This window comes from Staurois parvus, unplaced genomic scaffold, assembly GCF_062004578.1.
Source record: "Staurois parvus isolate SC_StPar_1 unplaced genomic scaffold, SC_StPar_1.0 ptg000137l, whole genome shotgun sequence".
NCBI classification, from domain to species: domain Eukaryota; kingdom Metazoa; phylum Chordata; class Amphibia; order Anura; family Ranidae; genus Staurois; species Staurois parvus.
Window position 1 is genome coordinate 12,696,146 of NW_028317933.1, and position 22,629 is coordinate 12,718,774.

At 42.1% G+C, this 22,629-nt stretch overlaps 1 protein-coding gene across 1 annotated transcript in view; it reads left to right on the plus strand.

Annotated features, from left to right (window-relative positions):
- The window catches only part of TGM2 (transglutaminase 2), a 120,601-nt gene that overhangs the window by 578 nt on the left and 97,394 nt on the right, over nucleotides 1-22,629 (plus strand). Inside the window, exon 2 of the mRNA XM_089673366.1 lies at nucleotides 20,564-20,743. Within this exon, the coding sequence (XP_089529492.1) occupies nucleotides 20,564-20,743 (180 nt within the window). The remainder of the gene's footprint in view (nucleotides 1-20,563; nucleotides 20,744-22,629) is intronic.

Consider the following 22,629-nt stretch of genomic DNA (forward strand, 5'->3'; position numbering starts at 1 on the left):
TCACATATACGACATACATATTATATACAATATATGTAATATGTTCTCTATATGTAATATATGCTATATACACAATGATTGCTATATACATAATATACAGTATGCTATACATAAAAAATGCTATATGCGCAATATGTTCTCTATACATGATATAGTCAACATAAATAATATGTTCTTTATACATAATATACTGTATGCTATAGAAACAATATGTTTTCTATTCATACTATAGTATACATAGTATAATACTGCATAGATAATATACTGTTAGATAATATAATTTTAAATGTGTAATATGTTCTCTATGCATGAAATATATGCTACATACATAATATATGCATAATACGTTCTCTATACATAATATATGCTTAATACATCGCATGTTCTATACACACAATATATACTACGAGGGTTCTTCAAAAAGATTCAACTCTTTTTATAACGCTATTATGTACATGATAGTGCGGAAACTTTTTGGAGACCCTGCGTATATACGTAGTATAATCTCTACAGTATACATATTCTAAGCAATATACATAATATGTTCTCTATACATATTCTATACAATAGAGGTTCTATATACATAATCTATGCAATAAACATAGTATGTTCCATATACATAATTTATGCTATATACATATGTTTATAGCATATATTATGTATAGAGGACATATGTATATAGCGTAGATTGTGTGTAGAGAACGCGTTATGTTTATAGCATATATTATGTATAGAGGACATAACGCGTTCTCTACACACAATCTACGCTATATACATATGTCCTCTATACATAATATATGCTATAAACATACTGTGTTCTCTGCACATCATCTACGCTATATACATACGTCCTCTATACATAATATTTATTTATTTATTTCAGGTACTTATATAGCGCCGTCAATTTACACAGCACTTTACATATATATATTTTGTACATTCACATCAGTCCCTAACCCTCAAGGGGTGTACAATCTAAGGTCCCTAACTCACATTCATATATACACATACTAGGGCCAATTTAGACAGGAGCCAATTCACCTACCAGCATGTCTGGAGTGTGGGAGGAAACCAGAGTACCCGGAGGAAACCCACGCAGGCACAGGGAGAACATGCAAACTCCAGGCAGGAGGTGCCGTGGCTGGGATTCGAACCAACGACCGTAGTACTGCCAGGCGGAAGTGCTATCCATTTAGCCTCTGTGCTGCCCATATATGCTATAAACATAATGCGTTCTCTACACACAATCTACGCTATATACATATGTCCTCTATACATAATATATGCTATAAACATAACGCGTTCTCTGCACACAATCTACGCTATATACATATGTCCTCTATACATAATATATGCTATAAACATAACGCGTTCTCTGCACACAATCTACGCTATATACATATGTCCTCTATACATAATATATGCTATAAACATAACGCGTTCTCTGCACACAATCTACGATATATACATATGTCCTCTATACATAATATTTGCTATAAACATAACGCGTTCTCTGCACACAATCTACGATATATACATATGTCCTCTATACATAATATATGCTATAAACATACCGTGTTCTCTGCACATCATCTACGCTATATACATACGTCCTCTATACATAATATATGCTATAAACATACCGTGTTCTCTGCACATAATCTATGCTATATACATATGTCCTCTATACATAATATATGATATAAACATACCATGTTCTCTGCACATCATCTACGCTATATACATACATCCTCTATACATAATATATGCTATAAACATACCATGTTCTCTGCACACAATCTACGCTATATACATATGTCCTCTATACATAATATATGCTATAAACATACCATGTTCTCTGCACACAATCTACGCTATATACATATGTCCTCTATACATAATATATGCTATAAACATACCATGTTCTCTGCACACAATCTATGCTATATACATATGTCCTCTATACATAATATATGCTATAAACATAACGCGTTCTCTGCACACAATCTACGCTATATACATATGTCCTTTATACATAATATATGCTATAAACATAACGTGTTCTCTGCACACAATCTACGCTATATACATATGTCCTCTATACATAATATATGCTATAAACATACCATGTTCTCTGCACACAATCTATGCTATATACAGTACATCACTAGTAACAGCACTGCTTAAAGTCCTTCTGACCTTCTTTTCTTTTACAGCTTATGTATAGATCTGTAAAATAAAGTGTAACATTTGACTACCGAAAGCTTTTGCTATCGCTTCTAACTTTTCATGAGTTGCGTCGCTTATTTTATAGAGTTCAGTAAAAGCAGTGTGACCTTTCAAATGGAAACCTTTTCAGATTCTGGTTGCTATGCAGCACAATTATGTTTTGGGTTTTTTACTTTTTTTTTATCGTTGCACATGTTTTCTGATGGCAAGCATAGTAGATCTCTGTAAATACATGAAAAGTGTCTGTTGGTGAAGCTTTTTCAGTAGCAGACAGTAGAGGTTGGACTGGCAGTTATGTAACTTCTGTCTTAAGGGACCATTCACACTTAAAGAGGAGCTCCAGTCTCCCCCCTAGAAAAATAAGTCAGCAGCCTCAAATACGGTAGCTGCCAACTTTTAATATAAGGCACTTACTGGTCCAGGGATCCAGCAATGTCCTCACTGGAACAGATTCTTCAATCAGCTTTGGGTCTAGGCGCTGGCATCCTAGGTGAGGGAAACTGGCAGTTAAGCCTTTTTGCTTCACATACAGTTTCCTACTGCGCATGTGCAAGCCACACTGCCCTTTATGAATGGTTCCACAGTCTTCTGGGACCTATGATGTGTCAGCATTGTGACCTACTGTTCAATGCATTGAGGTGCCTTTTAGAATAAATGGCACCACAATGTAGCACACATAGAACAGGTAAGTTGCCATGCTTTGTGGCAATTCTTAGCACATGCAGAACACACAAGTGTTATTGAGCCCTGAAAGTATGTTTGCTCTAGAAAGTGTTCCTTTTTAATATCAGAAAGTTTTATGGTACAGTAGTGGCAGAAATGTACTGATACCTCTTAGCACTGCTTGTCTGAACACTAGAGAATTCAGTAGATTTTATATACAGCAATTTAACTGGATGATTCTGTAAATTAGCTATTTTCAGCCAGGGTTCCTCCAGAAGTTATTAGGGGTTCCGTGAGTTGTGGCTTATTGACCTCCTATTAGATGGTGTCTGAATAGTTCTGGGGCCAATGCTGCTTAGCAGAGCCAGTTGCATGAACCCAATAATCTTTTAGCTATCTGTAAAGATGGTATTCTGGATCACCACTGTAAGGGAGCATTCTTCCCACTGACCACCAATGTAGGTGGCATTCTTCTCATTGACCATCAATGTAGGGGGCATTCTTCCCACTGACCACCAATGTAGGTGGCATTCTTCCTACTGACCATTAACGTAGGGGGCATTATTCCCACTGATCATTAACATAGGGTCATTCTTCCCACTGATCATCAATGTAGGGGGCATTCTCCCCACTGACCATCAATGTAGGGGGCAATCTCCCCACTGACCGTCAATGTAGGGGGCATTCTTCCCACTGACTGTCAATGTAGGAGACATTCTTCGCTCTGACTGTCAATGTAGGAGACAGTCTTCCCACTGACCATCAATGTAGGGGGCATTTCTACCCACTGACCCAATGTAGGTGGCATTCTGTCCACTGACCACCTATGTAAAAGGCATTCTCCCCTCGGACCATGAATGTAGGGGGCATTCTTCCAACTGACCACCAATGTGGGGGGCATTCTTCCCACTGACCACCAAGGTAAGGGGCATTCTTCCTGCTTCCTGTTTTTACCAAGGGTTCCCAGAGACCTGATAATGATTTCAAGGGTTTCTCTGGGGTAAAAAGTTTGGTAACTGTTGCTTTAAATGATTGTAAGCATAGATACGTGCTATGGCAAATACTTACAAAGCATTCACAGAGATGATCTGAGATTTCCATCATAGTAAAAATTTGAATTACCTGTCCCACATCCCATTGTGTCATATCCTGTATTGTCTGTAAATATTTCAAGAATTGTTCGATATCTTGCCTGTGAATATATTGTGGTTTTATGACCTTATTATTCAAAGACATGAGATGGCACTTGGAAGATCTGAACACTGGAGAGCATTCTGTTGTGGCATAAACACTCACGATGGGTTCGGCCAAGTAAGCATGTTTATGCATTGAACAGACACCAAGGATACCAGGGAAACAATGTATTGGAAAAATATGGCGGATCATTGTTCTTTTTTTTTTTCTTCGGATCATTTAGCCATGGTGTGTGCAGTGGTCCACATACTCTGCATAAACATACACTCTTTTCCTGATATTACCCCAATATGCTGCAGCATCTCTAGGTAACCCTATGTTATAAAGCATCCCTGATACTAAAGGATCTCCACCCTCCACCTTTACAATTTTTTTTTTTACCCTCCTATTTTGTCTGCTGTGTTGTCCACAAAAAACATACTCACCCACCCAACAATTGCACCATTGTCTTGTGTAAGTCACCACTTTATCTCAGCACTCCGGTTTCCGTGGAGCTATCTTCTCATCTGACATCATCAGGAGGCCGGCTGTCTCTTCCTACTTCTTTAAACTGGCCCCTGAAGAGATTGACCCAAAGCCTCCTGAGACAGATGATGTAGGTATCTCAGGAGGCCGAAGCTTTGGGCTGGTGAGAAGTGACATCATCCTATGAGAAAAAGCAGGAAGTTCAGGTCCCTCAGAAAAGCCACCTAACTCCTCACTCCCTAAAGAAAAAAGTTAATATCTGATTTTGTAACAGGGATGTGGAATTTGTGAAAGCAAACGGTGAAGGTCTGCTCTAACCTTTCCGATTGTTAACACTAACCAAATCTAACCCCCACATTTATCCCAACTATTGGACTAAGCTCATGTTCTGTATATGTATAGTACCTTCATATTCCACTTGGTGCCAATTCAAACCCCTCAAAGGTGCTCCTCAAAGGAATTCTCGGTACCGATAATCCACATACCTCAAAAAGAGAACCCTGACTTTTGAACTTCTATAGACCATAGATATCTCCGAATATTATCAATGCCAAATTCACCAATCAAAAAAGTATAACTGGAGCTTATTCACTATAAAAGGTCTGTTTATTTATATTATACACCTTTTGATTAATGAATTTGACATTGTTAATATTCATAGATCTATGTTAAAGTGTTACTAAACCTAGGACCCTGCATCCATTATATCTGGTCTCCCACAGTACACAGAACATGGAAATGCAATTATTTTAGTAAATATAAACTGCTAAATACCTTTTCTCATCAGCAGTTAAAGCAGTCTTGTGGCTGCTATCAGTGTCCAGCCCTGCACTAGCTAAAGCTTGTACAATGAGTTTTCTTTCTGCTCTAGGAGGATGCAAAACCCCTGACCTCTGTCTGGACAGTGCTGATTGGCCCTGTGCTGATCACATACACTCTCCCAAGAAAAAAAACCCTCTCTAGCAATATACACCAAACTGAGCATGTGCATGCCTACAGTTCAGTCTGGAGATAAGCGGTGGTCACTTAAAAAAGGGGAGGGGCAGAGAAGACAGGATCAAACAGCCTTTTTACACAATGCAGAGGATTAACCCCTTAGAACCTAGTGAGTATAACAAGCATGCTTTACTGAAAATACAGATTGATTTTACTGTTGTGGGTTTAGTAACACTTTAAGTCCACAAGCCGGGGTTCTCTTTCTGTTTATAATTTTTCCTGTACCTACAGCAGCAGTGCCAAACATTTGTGTTTGAAAGGGTAGGTTAGAGCAGCTTTTATCAACCGGAGTGCCCAGGCACCCTGGGGTGCCTTGAGGTTTCTTCAGGGGTGCCTTGGCAAAATTACATCTTCAGTTCATAAGGATGTTGTCAGCTGCCTGCACAGCATCCTAGTTTGACCCTCCCCTGCCCCTCTCCATCAGTGCTGGGATCACATTGGCTCAGTAATGGAGAAAAACTGAGGGAGAGGAGAAACACTGGAATACAAGTCAGTACCAGTATGCAAAAGTGTATTTGCTTTGGAAGAATAAATCACCTCTAATGTTGGGTGTCCTATGTGTGTGGATGTTGCTGTGTTATATGAAACTATTAGAATAGTTTTCACGTTTTAGAATGAGGTCCCTCGGGACTGTCCATAATTTTAGAGAGTGCCTTGGGAATGTCCATAATTTCAAAGGATGCCTCGGGACTGTCCATAATTTTAAAGGGTGCCTCGGGACTCTCCATAATTTTAAAGGGTGCCTTGGGACTATCCATAATTTTAAAGGGTGCCTCGGGACTCTCCATAATTGTAAAGGGTGCCTCGGGACTCTCCATAATTTTAACCTCCCTAGCGGTATTCCCGAGTGTAGCTCGGAGTAAAATGTCAGTGCCAAAAGTGGTAACCCCGAGCTACACTTGGGCTTACCATGCGGCGCTGCATAGGGAGTCCCTGCAGAGCTTACCTTGTCCTGCACTCCTGCGATGTGTCCCCTGCGGCGTCCCCGGCCATCTCCACCGGCCGATGCCGGCATTCGGCTTCTGTGTTCCGCTCCCTGTGATGTCGGGACGTACGGGCGCCGCCAGCGGTGGGAAATTTTAAAATTTAAAAAAAAGTCATTTTTTTCAAAACACATTTTTCATAGTAAAACATTGCTGTTTCAACCCATTTCACATACATATTGTCCCTACTGCTTTGTCCTGTGCCCTGCCTGCATTTTGTCTGTTCTTTCTGCCTGGAAACTGAGAAACGTCCATGGCGTCCCTTTAGGTCAAAAGCGAGTTTAGAACAGCTAGAGATCAGCGATAGTAAATCAGAACCACTTGCAGAATTGAGTGATAATGATTCGTGGAGAAATTCCTCATCAGACACTGAAAACGATTTTGCGACTTTGCTCAGCAATGTGCGAACTTGGCGCTATATTTCAAATTTCAGTGTTTTTGGTTTGATTATATTATTGAATTAAATTTATTATTATTATATTATTATTTTTTATGATTATTTAATAAATTATAATTTATGATTTCGTGTTTCAAATTTTATCCTACCCGGGATGTTTAATAGACTTGTTCGGACAGATTTCAGTGAGTTATTCCTAAAAATTACAGCCTACAATAAAAAAACGACATATTTTAATGCAAAATAATGGTACCGCTTTCAGCACCAAAAATCTGAAATAATCATACCGCTAGGGAGGTTAAAGGGTGCCTCGGGACTGTCCATAATTTTAAAGGGTGCCTCTGGACTCTCCATAATTTTAAAGGGTGCCTCGGGACTATCCATAATTGTAAAGGGTGCCTTAACTGGAAAAAAGTTGAGAAACACTGGGTAAGAGGCACTGGAACCCGCTGAACCTGTAGGATTTCCAAGATTTCCTTGGGTTGTAATGAGGATGAAAAAGATTAAAATAGAAGTGCCACACCTTATTGTTCAAGTCCAGATATACCGTAAGTTGCTGCTAATGAATGCTGCGGGAATTCAGCCACCATCATAACTCCCGATTATTTATTGATCTCAGTGTGCGTGTACATGGTTCCCTAATGAAGGAGGCAGAGCTAAGCCCCCGGAACGCGCTGGATCCTGGTAACAATCCATCTTTATAATAAACTTACTGTACATCTGGACTTGAATGTTACAGTGTGGCACTTCTGTTTCAGACATTTCATCCGGAATACTTGTGTTGACAGCTAAGTGCTGAAGATACTGCCACAGATCTGTCAGCACTGAAAACTTGAATCACCTCTCATGTCAACAACCTTGGGCTGACCTCAACAGCAGTAATCTGGTACTGTAAGGGCTCATGTACACGGCAGCTGATAAAATCACGTTTAGGAGATGTTCAGTGTTTTCTTCAGCAGCCCCTGAACTCACCCTAATGTTTTCCTATGTGTCCATGTACACTATGTCATTTAGAGTTGTTTACAGGCAGTTGAGTTTACAGTCGTTTTTTTGAACGCAGAAAACTTGCGTTCAGCAGTCGATTTTATCAGCGTTTCAAACACAAAACGCTTGTAAGCGCAGCTAACCGCATTTATAGGCGTTTGTGTTTGAAATTTTTTTTAACTCTTCCATTTCCAGATGCTGTCCAGAGCCTTTTTTCATCATGAAAAATGCATGCAAAGCGTTTTCCTGGTACTCAAATGGACTAAGCACACCATACTTTTGCATGAAAAAAAATATGTTAGACACTGCTGCAATAATTTCTGCACAGAAATGAGCTGGAACACATCCAAACACCACAAAAAAAACAAAAAGAAAACAGCTAATCTCAACAAATACTGCTCTCTCTGCTTCTGCTCTCTCTATTTCTCACAAAATGTCTGAAATAGTTAATTTCTTACAGTTTTTCAGTACATTCTGGACATTTTGGAAGGTCTCCTGAAGTTATCTTTAAAAAACGGTTTTAAACAAAAATGCTCAAAGTGCGCATAAACGCGGTATGCAAACGCGGCTAAACAGGCGTTTTCCAGCAGTCAGTTTCCATCATTCAGAAGTGTCCTGTGTAAATGGGGCCTAACGGTAGTTACGTCCCCTTATTGCAAAGCTATAAAGCCCTAGCAAGCTCTGTCACCTCGTAGCTAATTGAAGAGCCCCAGCTCTGACTCAGGGGTTCGTCAGACCTCTGCAAAGAGACCCCTTTATAAACGGAATGCAGTTCAATAATACAGTGTATATGAAAAGCACAGCTTTAGAAAGAGAAGCAGGAGAAGAGCATTAAATATAACTAAACACAATAAATGTAATATATTGCAGCCTACCACAGTTTAGATATGGTGGCTTCCTCCATGGATTCAGTTGAGAAGTAAGCGTAGCCAACAAGCAGCAGGAAGTGTGTTACTTACAAGATCACCAGGTGAAAATAAAGGAAAAAAAGCCTTAAATATAAAACTAATGCAGCCACCACATCTAAAGACTGGAAAGCTGCAATTTTTTTTTCGGGTTTAGATATGCTTTAACGAAAGAGTCTCCCCATAAATTCTAAATCTGCATGTGTCAGTGAGGCCATGCAGGTTTTGCATTGCTGGCGTCATTTTAATATAACAGTTGCCTGCACAGGGGTGCGCCAGGTGTGCCTTGGCACACTCTAATCACCCTGTGTACATTAGCATTATCACTATGTGTGCCAGCGGGGAGATAGGAAATATCTCCCATTACCGACCCTGCCATAAAAGTGTGTGTGTGTGTATATATATATATATATACACACACAAACACACACGTGTGTGTTTGAGCTTTGGGGTGCACACCCTAATGCGATAGGCTGTGCACACCTATGGTTGTCTTGCTATTTTGACTTCAATACTTTGAGTCTCTAACCTGGAAGAGGCATGCAGATTAGCAAATCTGAATCTAATCTACATACTTGCTTAAGGGAAGTCATTTAATCACCATAACAGCCAGAACACTGGCATTTTCAGGAGAAGGGGAGGTCAATTGCAGCCTCCATATTCTCGCAGTTTAGTATTACCTTTAAAAATGTAGAACAGAATCAGAAAGTTCATTTAGCACACTGTGATGTCATAATAGTCTTTGTTCAGATATATTTTTTCTGATTTGTGCAGTCACGTATGCCTTTATTATGCTCTGCAACCGAAAATGTTATGTTTTAAATATATTTTAGTTATTTATGAAGTGCCACCGCAACTCTCTATGTTTCAGGAGGCTTTAATACCAGGGATCTGGGAAGGAAACATGTTATTGCAGTAACTCGTCTACATAGTGTCCCCCTTGGGGGGAACATGAGTAATAATTTCAATAAAGGCTCTTTGAAGCTCTTTAGAAAATAAACACTAGCAGATCTTTCTATTAAAATTCCATACACACTGAATGCAGCCACAGCCCTGCCAAGGATGTACTTTTAGACCAAAGTGAGAACAGAGATCACCAACAGGAAGGAATGTCAAAATTGTCACACAAGATAAGACTTTGGGACCTAGAAAGGACAGATGACATTTGGAGATGGGTATAGGTCAAGCTGGCCATGGGACAGGTCACAGATGGAATGCTGTAGAAGTCACAAGAAGCCTTTTCATGGTCAACAAGGATCAATTTAAAGAGCTTTTCATGTAGAATTGCGAGAACCTTATTAACATTGCACATGTCTCGAATTTATCTCTTCTATTGGTGAAGGGGGTGAGCTTTAATGTATACATGCCACACATATCCATCCATAGGTGGCAGAGGTTTCTGTGCTGAGAGGTGCGCACTGCGCACTCCCAGCATGGTGACCAAGCTGTCAGATGGACTCTAGTAATGATTGGGAGCTGGTGGGACTGTCTCCTGATCCTCAGACAATCAGGAGTCACATGAGGAGGAATAAGGACCCAGTTAAAGGGACATCAGGATTGGGTTGGAAGGGTTTAAGGCAGGGGCGGACTGACAACTCATGGGGCCTCCGGGCAATAGGAAATCATGGGGCCCCTGTGTCCTTGCCCACACTCAAACCACACCCAAAAAAGCCTATGAAAGGTACCAGGGGCATCTCATGGGGCCCCCTACTGACTTAAGGCAGAGGCGGACTGACAACTCATGGGGCCTTCGGGCAATAGGAAATCATGGGGCCCCTGTGTCCTCGCCCACACTCAAACCACACCCAAAAAAGACTATGAAAGGTACCAGGGGCATCTCATGGGGCCCCCTACTGACCCAGGGCCCTCGGGCAGTGCCCAAGTGGCTAAATGGTCAGTCCGCCCCTGGGTTAAGGGGACATAGTGGGGAGCAGAATTTTCTGCCAAGGAAGGGATTTCTATAAATGAAGTCAGATTTACTGATGATGGTGATTTCTATAGAGCAGAGTCAGATTTACTAATAATGATGGAGTCAGATTTACTAACGATGATGCTTTCTCTAAAGTGAAGACAGATTTTCTGATAATGATGATTTCTATAGTGTAGAGTCAGATTTACTAACGTTGGGGGTCACACTTATGTCTTTAACAAGGCATAGCAAAATGTAACTTTTAACAAAGGATGGGCGTTAAAGTGTATCTAAACCAAGGAGCAAAAAAAAATAATATATTGCAGTTTATTCTACAATCTGATTTATGGTGGCTGGACATGCATCAATCAAAAGATCAATTTCTTTTCCAATCAACCTCTCCCGATTGAAATAATTGGGCTATAGTCAAGAACCCAATCAATTGATATGACACACGGGAACTAGATTTTGATCGATAATTGGAAGATATGGTCATAGGTTATTGATTACATCTTTATTTTCACCATGCAATCTCATAATCTAATTGTTCAAAATATGATCAAATCCATGAACAAAAGCATCTCAGTGCTACCGATAGATGCAACATGATCATTTACTGCCCTGGGTGATGGACTTAGTTTGATCACATTCAGTCTAAATTGAGTCTGAATCAATCAGAAACGAAGCTATGCCTATTCAGTTGTTTGCCAGTTTGATCATTTTAATGAATTGCAAATCGATCAGATAATAAAATCAAAGCATGTATGGCCATCATTAGATCTACTTACAACTACTGTACAGTTGTTCTCAAAAGTTTGTCTACCCTGACAGAAATCATGAAATTGTGGCATTGATAAGGGAAATATGACTGATCATGCCAAAAAATGTCTTTTATTTAAGGATAGTGATCATATGGATCCATTTATTATCACAGAGTTGTTTGGCTCCTTTTTAAATCATAATTATAACAAAAATCACCCAAATGGCCATGATCAAAAGTTTCCATACCCTGGAATGTTTGGTCTTGGCATAGACAGACAAGGTGACACACACAGGTTAAAATGGCAAAAAAAGTTCATTTCCCAAATCTGTGGCTTTTTAAAATGCAATTTGTGTCTGTTTATAAATAGTCAATGAGTTTGTTAGTTATTACGTGGATGAACTGTGGAAGCTAGATACTGAGCCATGGGGAGCAGAAAAGAACTGTCAAACGACCTGCGTAACAAGGTAATGGAACTTTATAAAGATGAAAAGGAATATAAAAAGATATCCAAAGCCTTGAATATGCCAGTCAGTACTGTTCAATCACTTATTAAGAAATGGAAAATTCAGGGATTGCTTGATACCGAGCCAAGGTCAGGTAGAACAAGAAATATTGCATCCACAGCTGCCAGAAAAATTGTTTGGGATACAAAGAAACTCACATGTAACCTCAGGAGAAACAGAGGTTGCTCAGGAAAAAGACAGTGTGGTTGTTTCAATGAGCACAATTCAATGATACTTAAACAAAAATGAGCTGCATGTTCAAGTTGCCAGAAAGAAGCCTTTATTGCACCAATGCCACAAAAAAAGCCTAGTTACAATATGCCTGACAACACCTTGTTACGCCTCACAGCTTCTGGCACACTGTAATCTGGAGTGACCAGACCAAAATAGACATTTATGATCATAGCAATAAGCACTATGTTTGGAGAGGGGTCAACAAGGCCTATAGTGACAAGAATACCATCCCCACTGTGAAGCATGGTGGTGGCTCACTGATGCTTTGGGGGTGTGTGAGCCCCAAAGGCACAGGGAATCTTGCAAAAATTGCTGGCAACATGAATGCAGCATGTTATCAGAAAATACTGGCAGAACATTTGCATTCTTCTGCAGGAAAGCTGCGCTTGGGAAGCTCTTGGGCTTTCCAGCATGACAATAATCCTAAGCACAAGGCCAAGTTAACCCTCCAGTGGTTATAGCAGAAAAAGGTGAAGGTTCTGGAGCGACTAAAGACTGCTGGAGGCATTTTGCCAAGACAAATAGGCAACTATACCACCTGCAAGAATTGGGGGCCACATAGACAACTATTAAAAAAGACTGCATGCTGTCATTGATGCTAAAAGGGGCAATACACAGTATTAAGAACTACGGGGACTTTTGAACAGGGGGCATTTCATTTGTTTACTTGTTGCTATGTTTTGTTTTATGATTGTGCCATTCTGTTATGACCTGCAGTTGAATATGAATCCCATAAGAAATAATAAAAATGTGTTTTACCTGCTCACTCATGTTTTCTTTAAAAATGGTACATACTATTATCAATTCTCCAAGAGTATGCAAACTTTTTAGCACAACTCTAGGTAATACAAGGGCCAGGCAGACTGCATTCAAATCAAATGGATTATTTAGGGTTGTCATCAGTTTACATAGTTTTGGTAAATCTAAAGCTGGCCATACACTATACTGGGGGGTCAGCAACCTGCAGATCGTGATCTACCAGTAGATCTCAGCCAGGTGACTGGTAGATCATTGTCTGGGCTTGCTGACCCACCATCCCTGAGCATCCGACAGAGTGCAGTGCAGAGGGACTACTTGTAAAGTTGGATCTGTAGTAGGGAGCAGGAGCCGTATAAGCTGATGCCTCCTCTGTAGTGCCGGCTCCTGTCCCATGAAGATACCAACTGCACTCCACCTCTTATCCCTGCTAGAGGTCTCCAGAGTGGTGCCAGCAGCAGGAAAGAAGAGATCTTCAGGTCTGTGTGAAGCAATACACTGGGCATAATAGTATAGGGCTGCTTTCACACTGGTGTGCTGCAGTTTACCCACACTGTGGGTTCAGTATACCGGCAGCATTCCTCCGGAATTGCCGCACTTAGTGCCTAACTTTACGAAAATGCACCAAAACTCCGGGAAACTGCAGGAAATTTTGGTACGCTTTCAGAAAGTGCACCACACCTGCAGGATATAATAAAAGTCTATGGCAAAGCGCAGCTAACCCAGGAAAGTCGCATACGCACTGCGCTGCACCGCTGGTGCAGGTAAACTGCAGAGCATCAGCATGTAAGCAGCCTTATAGGGGACTCAGAACAGTAAGGGTTTATTTACATTTGCAGCTTGAGGGGTGGCAAAACCCCATAGTTAAGACATGTTTTTACCACCCCCAGCTGCACCCCTTTTAGCTGTAATGGCCAGGGGTGTACACATGTTGCAGCCACAGCTGGAGTTATACGCCCTGTCATGGTTGGTGGGTGTAGCACCTGCCAAGCATGACCCATTCATGACCCATTCAACTGCAACCTTGTGCAGTACAGGAAACAAGGGGTTAAAACAGGCAGCGTTGTGTTAACCCCTTGGACCCCGCAGAAGCATGCATTTGCGGGTTGCTTGCAGAGTGGTCCCATTTACTTGAATGGGTCTTGATTGGCAGGCGGTAGCACCTGCCAAAAGCAACAGGGGGGTGTCATTCCTGCTGTGGCCTGTGTACACCTTTTGCTGCTGCCTCAGCAGCTAAAGGGGGGTAGGGATTGGGGTGGTAAAACCATGACTTAACTGCAGGGTTTTACCACCCCAGAGGCGGGCTGACCATTTGGAAACTCGGGCAGTGCCTGAGGGCCCGGGGTCAATAGGGGGCCCCATGAGATGCCCCTGGTACCTTTTTCATAGGCTTTTTTGAGTTTGGGCAAGGACACAGGGGCCCCATGATCCCCTATTGCCCGGGGGCCCCATGAGTTGTCAGTCCGCCCCTGTACCACCCCCCAACTTTACGTATGACTGAGCCCTAAGGGTGCCACTGCCAAATGCATTCATAAGTGCAGTAGGCACTGCTGCTCCTCTGAAAAGCAATACGTGTGTGTTTGACAGATGGTTAGGAGGTGATACGTTGCCTCCTCATCACCTGATTTAAACCAATGATTGGCGTGCAATGCACCCGATTGTGATACAGTAGTACTGCAATTAGAGGTTTAAATCAGGTGTGAGGAGGTGACACCGTGCCCGGTGATCTTTGACTTCTCCCATGTTGTTCAGGTAGATCTCCACTTCTTCAAAGTTGCCTGCCCCTGAACTATACAATCTGAATGTCCTTTAGATCCACCAACAGCTATGCAGTGCAAATGTCTGCCTGATTGGACACAAACCAAATGGATTGTTTAGGTGCATCTTCATAGTACATTGTTTTGGTAATCTAAAGGAGATTGTTCAATCAGGTTATATATATTGTTTGTTGGATTATATACCATGGTGTGTACATGGCCAACTTTGGATGTGGTGGCTGCATCAGTTTTCTTTTTTTTTTACCTTTGTTTTCACCAGGTAATCTTGCCAATAGCACACTTCCTGTCTTTGGTGACAACACTGAGCATGCTATGTTTACAGAGGAGCAGTGTTGTCATTCACCTAACACAGAAGGTGTTTTATGACTACAGAACACCTTCCCCTTTCCTCTTCTTCATGACAAACCGGAGGTGTTCTACAGTCCACAGAGATTACCTGGAACAGGAACAGTCTACCTGGTACAAGTGTAACACAAGATGTTATCAGCGCCTAAAATTTCTGATAAGACTCAGATGTATTTTTGGCACTCATTAAATAGATGTAATAAGATTCTTTCTGTGGTATGCTGAACAGAACAAAAGGGAACAATGTTCATTGATAGGGATTACATACGCCTTAAAGCCAAATGCCAGGTAGGTTTAAATGACATAAGTGAATACAGTTCTGAATTCATTTATAAATCAGCTTGTTCAATGCAAGCAGTGTAAGTATCTGAATGTGACTTGATATCAGCCACTGTACAGCAGAACTAGTGTGAGAGGAAGAAGCAGCACAAGGAGCCAATCAGTTCATGTGCTGACAAGAGGCATGCTGATAAAAAGTAGAGTGCCAGAGATGAACTTTTCACTGTGCTGCTTCTCCTTTCACTGTCCAGTGACAAGCAAGGGCGGGCCAAGGACAACCTGGGCTCAGAGATGTGGGCTGAATGATGGTGGTCATCAGACTGATGTGGACTGATGACCACTGAGGACATCTAGTGGCTGGGGAAACATTGAGATTGAAACTGAGTATTGCAGACAATGCTGGTTTTGTTAAATTATCTTTTAACAGGGTATTTATTTGTATTCTGTAATTTTGGCTGGATATCTGCTTGCGCCCCGGTTCACACCAGTGACTTGTGGGTTCCAAATCGCATGACAAGTCGCACCCTAATATCAGCAATGGACCCGTTCAAATCGGTCCAGACTTGCATCGATTTTGAAAATTGTTCCTTTACTATTTTCAGCATGAAAATTGCACAGATGTCAGGCAAGTCGCACCCAGGGGCGGACTGACCATTCGGACACTCGTGCACTGCCCGAGGGCCTGGGGTTAGTAGGGGGCCCTATGAGATGCCCCTGGTACCTTTCATAGACTTTTTTGGGAGTGGTTTGAGTGTAGGTGAGGACACAGGGGCCACATGATCCCCTATTGTCCGGGGGCCCCATGAGTTGTCAGTCCGCCCCTGGTCGCACCTGAAATTGCACTAACCTGCAGCTTTGAAATTGCGCTACTTCAAGTGAAGTAGGGCAAATATCAAAGTCACATTCAGTGTGAACCGTGGCTTAAAGTCCATACACTTTAAAGCCCAACTCCAGTCTGATACAAAGCTCAAGTGTGCAGCTGATTGGAGAGCTCTAGCTCTGACTAAGCAGGAAGACTGACAACTCATGGGGCCCCCGGGCAATAGGGGATCATGGGGCCCATGTGTCCTTGCCCAAACTCGAAAAAGCCTATGAAAAAGGTACCAGGGGCATCTCATGGGGCCCCCTACTCACCCCGGGCCCTCGGGCAGTGCCCAAGTTTCCAAATGGTCAGTCCACCCCTGGGCGTGTCAGAAATCTGCAGAGAGACCACTGCTTTTTGATGCACCTAGAATCTATTTGAACAGCACGGATTTCAAACCTCAGGAGTGATCCACTGGGCTACATGGATGGTAAAACTGTATTGCCCACAGAGGTAACGGTGGGGAGGGAAGGTGCTGGGTGTTCACCTGTTCATTGTAGTACCCTCCTAGGTTTCTAGAGAAGGTAACTTTAGTTTAGCTCCTCTGTAGCCAGCAGGGCAGGGGTTAATTGGTTTGGAAGGCTGTAAAGTGCTTCACAGGTTGTGGTCTTGTTACCTCCCCTTGTCTTCTGGAACATTCTGGATAATTCCACAATCAAGTGGGTGGAGGGACAGAGGCTGCAGCCTCAATATTTATGAAGCTACCCCCCTTTGTCATTCCCTCCACTGGCTTCCGATTGCCCAACGCATGGAATTCAAAATACTAACAATGACGTACAAAGCCATTCATAACGCTGCCCCAAACTACCTCACCGACCTGATATCCAAATACCACCCAACACGTACTCTTCACTCCTCACAAGACCTCCTACTTTCTAGCTCCCTGGTCTCCTCCTCCCACTCCCGACTGCAGGACTTCTCTAGGACTTCCTCCATCCTCTGGAACTCACTACCCCAATCCATCAGACTGTCACCTAACCTCCTCACTTTTAGGCGCACCCTGAAAACCCATCTCTTCAGGGAAGCCTACCCCACCCTCACTTAACAGCCGATCTCCTCCACTCCTCCTACCACTCCATCCCCCACAGCCACTTCCTCTTGTACCACTATCCCCTCCCTCCTAGATTGTAAGCTCGAAAGAGCAGGGCCCTCTAACCCCTCGTATATTGTTTTGTTACTGTATTGTCTCATGTTCTGTCCCACACTATAATATACAGCGCTGAGCAAACTTCTGGCGCTATATAAATACTGTATAATAATAATAAAAGCTTCCACCAATCCCTGGGGAGGCAGGGCCAAGAAGGGGGTGGAGATGAGCCATAAATACTCAGGGGCAGGCAGTCTGGGAGCAGAATTTGGGGTCCAGTCGTCTGGAGGGACCACCTATGCTGGGGCTCTGCCTCTGGAGCAGAAGAGAGAGAGAAGTCAGAGAAAGAGAAAGAGAAGAAGGCTCCAGGACATTACTCATCCATAGTTCCAGCTAGGCTTAGTTGAGGACTCTAAGCCAGAATCGGGCTGTACAGCAGCAAGGCCTCTGCAGCAGCTCCTGGATTCAAGGAGCCATTTAAAGGGACTAAGTGAGTACCTACCAGCCATCCCACCCAGAGTCATAGAGAAGACTGTGTAGTGAAATGCCACACATATCTAGGACCTAGAAGACAGCTTGAGTGCAGTGCAAGACAGCCAGGGGCACCCCAATATCTCTAGCCTGGGTCGAGACCAGACAGGTACCATGCAATACAGCTAGACAACTTTAACTTTTTGGAGCTTTTGTTCATTTTACACTCTGTTGCATCATTCTCATTGGTGTGCAGCTCTGTTTGAAGCACTCTACAGCAGCCAGAGACTTTAGCAGGTTCTCCACTATTTGTAAATAGTTTGCAGCAGTTCTTCAGTTTGGGGCATCCAATGTGCACCTAATCCCTATCCAAGTTCTACCCAAAAATAAAACAAAACAAAAACCCCCTAGACCAGTGGTTCTCAACCTTCCTAATGCCGTGACCCTTTAATACAGTTCCTCATGTTGTGGTGACCCCCAACCATAAAATTATTTACCCAGTAATTATATTTCATGAGTGTCGTTTTACCTCCAATACTGCTGCTTTCAACACAGTAGCTGCTTTTAACAGAGTAGCTGCTTTCAACACAGCAGCTTCTTTCTACACAGTAGCTGCTCTTTACACATCGGAAATATGTGTTTTCTGATGGTCTTAGGGGACCCCTGTGAAAGGGTCGTTCGACCCCCAAAGGGGTTGCGACCCACAGGTTGAGAACCACTGCACTAGACTGTTTTCTGAACATGTTTGGAGTTTGTGGACAATTCATGTTGCCTGGCTGTGTGAGGGAAAAGGCCTGAAATCCAGCGGCTCCTATGGGAATAAGCACTACATCATTTTCTTTCTGAAAATGTAAACTACGGCTGCCCATAAAGTAATTGTTTAAAAAAAAAAAGCAGATGAAAAAAATGAACATAAGTGAGGTGGGTGGAGAAATTGTATTCTGACAGCTGGGACTCTTCCGCTGTCAGAATACACTGATCAGTGCCTGCAACTGATTGGCTGTAGCTGGCTGATCCAGAAAAACGTCCAACAATTCCGCTTGACAGAAGTTGATCATTAGATTGACTTATGTCAAGCAGGAATGACCATAGATGGATCAAAATTCAGATGGCCCCTGCTGAACCAGCTGAATTTCCATCCATCTGTGGCCAGCTTAAAGTTTTACTAAACCCAGGACCCTGCATGCACTATATCTGGTCTCCCACAAAACATGGAAATGCAATTATTTTAGTATAAACTGCTAAATACCTATTTTAAGTAGTAGTTACAGCAGTCTTGTGACTTCTATCAATGTTCAGCAGAGCACTGGTTAAAGCTTGTAAGTTGGAGGATTTTTCATTCTCCCCTGAATGTCCTATGAGGCTGCATAACCCCTGACCCTCCGTCTGGACAGTGCTGATTGGCCCTGTGTTGATCGTATACACCCTAAAAACACTCTAGCAATACACACCAAACTGAGCATGTACAGCTTGCCCCCAAGGCTCTGTTCTATCAGCAGATATATTTGGGACAGTAGAAGAAGGGGGAGATCAGAGAAGATGGGATCAAACACAATGCAGGGGATTAACCCCTTAGGTTCCACAGTGAATATAACAAGCATGCTTTACTGCATATACAGACTGATATTACTGCAGTGGGTTTAGTAGCACTTTAACTTTTTAATCTGAAAGCAAAAATGGACTGTAAAGAACATGTGTGAGGACAGGGTTAATGGCAGGCTGGGCAGGAAAGGACTGGAGAGGGCAGATAGCAGTTAAGTTGGCGAGAGGCTGAAGAACAATGGCGCAGTGTAGGTAGTGTGATGTGTAATGAGGAGTAGACTGCGGAGGTTGTCCTATGTCTGCACTGAGCTGTGCTCTCCTGACCAGCGATGACATATTGGAAAACTCACATTACACTCACTAATCCCACCGCCAGCGTCCCAGAGTGCGTACGTTCTGGGTGTGTATAGGAGCTGTGCCCCCCACCCACCATACCAAACCCTTCCCACAAACAGACCCAATAACAAAACTATTTCAGCACTCTTACGTCGATATTTAAAGTGTCACTCCACACAAAACTGAGCTTTACATTTTTAAATGATGACGGAGAGTTGACCAACCCGACAGTTTCCTATGTCTCTCGGGGACTCTATTAGTGAAATCCCTGAACTTGAGTTCTGCACACCTGCTGTGCTCATTAGGAGGAACTTGGGTTTTGTATTTGTTTTATGTTATGGAGAATGTAACCGGATGGGCTGGAACAGGCAAGGGGGGGACGGGGGATCCAAAACTTCCAGGAGGACTGGAACAGAGTCAGTAATAAATTATATGTCTGTTCTGTAGGGCTATATACAGAATCTCTAGCAGGTTGTTGGAATGTGAATCTCATCAACTGAAAGGCTTAACTCGGGTTTTAACCCTTCCCCACTCTTGTCCAAACTTAACTACTTCAAGTCCGGACACTTTTACCCCCTTCCTGTCCAGGCCAATCTTCAGCTTTCAGCTCTGTCACACTTTGAATGACAATTGCGCGGTCATGCAACACTGTATCCATATGAATTTTTTTGCATTTTTTTGAGACATAAAACTTTATTTAGCACCAGATCGAAGTGCCGCGCGCTCCCAGGGAGCGTGCACAGGCTGTAATGGCGGGCGCCGTTTATGAACGGCAACCCGCTCCTGCACTGTGGTTAAAAAAAAAAGTTTTTGCTGTACATACACTTTAAAAATACATGCTGTTATGGAGTATACTTACTTGATTCTTCTTCTCTATTTTAGCTCTGTACCTAGAGAACAGTGACCTGGACTGTGGCAACAATAATCGCAATCATCGTACGGGAGACATTGGTTGTCAGAAACTGGTTGTCCGCAGGGGCCAGGCCTTTGAAATCAAGCTTCAGTTTTCTCCCCGGGGATATGAAGAAGGAGTGGACCAGCTGAGTCTCATTGTTCAAACCGGTACTACACTATTTATTTTATGATTTTCAAATGAGAAATGTGTCCCCAGGATAGAAAATGGAGAAAAATCTCCATAATTTGAGATCACTTCTGTTAAGAGGCCACTCTTTTCTTCAAGGAGCACTTTTAAACACAGGAGCACTTTATGTGAAATTTACAAGCAGAGAGCACTTTTGTCACGTTTTTGGACTTTTTATGCATAAGAACTTTTTATTTTGATGTCTTTATTGGTGTGATTTATAGTCTATATAAGTTGTGTACATTTATTTCACTTGCTTTATTGCACTGACTGGCGAATTTGCTTTTTATATGTACATTCATGATTTAAAGGATAGCGCACTTTTTATTTTATATAGCAATAGAATCCTAAAAGACTCTAAAAAATGACTACCTCAAACAGCATCCACCTCTGGAACATTCCTAGTGAGAGGTAATAAGCTGGAAGTGTTACAATTATACCCTATTTAGCATGCAATGTTCTAATTATGAAAAAAAACCTGATGCTACTGTTCACACCAAGCTGTGTTAGGGTTATGCTGTCAGCTATTTCCATGAAGACTAAAATCATGGACAAGGCAAAAGGCCTTGTTTCCAATGGTGTCAGTTCATACAACGGGGTTGCTGTTGTGCCACGGTTTGCTTTGAAAACAATTGGACACTTTGGGGTTGATTTACTAAAACTGGAGAGTGCCAAATCTGGTTCAGCTGAGCATGGTAGCCAATCAGCTTCTAACTTCAACTTGTTCAATGAAGCTTTGACAAAAAACTGGAATCTGATTGGTTTCTATGCAGAGCTGTACTAGATTTGCACTCTCCAGTATTAGTAAATCGCCTGAGTTTTCAAGGAGATCACCGACAACATCTTAGTGCTCAGCAATAATACTGCCTCAAAGAAATACACAGCAACACAGTCAATGACATAAACCCTGTATATTGAAGTCTAGTAAGGCTTGTACAAATAACAGACAAGAGGGCACTGTATTGGATGACAAAATATGAGAATACACTAAATACATATATACACTATGTTGCCAAAAGTATTAGGACGCCTTTCTTTACACGCACATGAACTTTAATGGCATCCCAGTCTTAGTCCGTAGGGTTCAATATTGAGTTGGCCCGCTGCTCTAGAAAGACAGTGTGGTTGTTTCAAGGAGTACAATACACTGATACTTGAACAAAAATGAGCTGCATGGTCGAGTTGCCAGAAAGAAGCCTTTGCTGCGCCAATGCCTCAAAAAAGCTGCTTATAATGTGCCTGACAACACCTTGACATTCTTCGACAGGCTTTTTTGTGGCATTGGTGTAGTAAAGGCTTCTCTTTGGTAACTCAATCATGCAGCTCATTTTTGTTCAAGCATCGTTGTATTGTGCTCTTTTTCCATGATATAATAAATGGCGTCATATAATCACTAACCTGAAATTAAAGGCAGTTTTTTTTTATATAATTCTGCCAGGTTGTGCAAACTTTTGAGCACAACTGTAGCTTTTTTTAAGGCTTCATATTTTCACAGAAACAGCCAGACCCTCGGCTAATTGTCCGTCCTTCATATCTGTTGTAGGCTCTTCCCCTGACAATTCTGTTTGTCTTCAGGAAGGATGAAGGAGATTAGAGGAAGCACTGATGTCACACTGAGGAATGTAGACTGTTCTATAGTTGACAAGTGTTTCTGTGAAAAGGGGTAGCTTCCAAAATAGTCATTTGATAAATAAAATTTGTCAGGGCATGTCACAATCTGACAGATCCCCGTAATAACGTCACTTCAAGCCCAATGTTTTTATTTCATTATGGGTAAATTGGGAGGGATTGCATGCTCTCTGTGCCCCCATTTCGAAGATTTCTTCTTACATCTTATTTAAAGAGTGTCAGACAGAACAGGAAATTA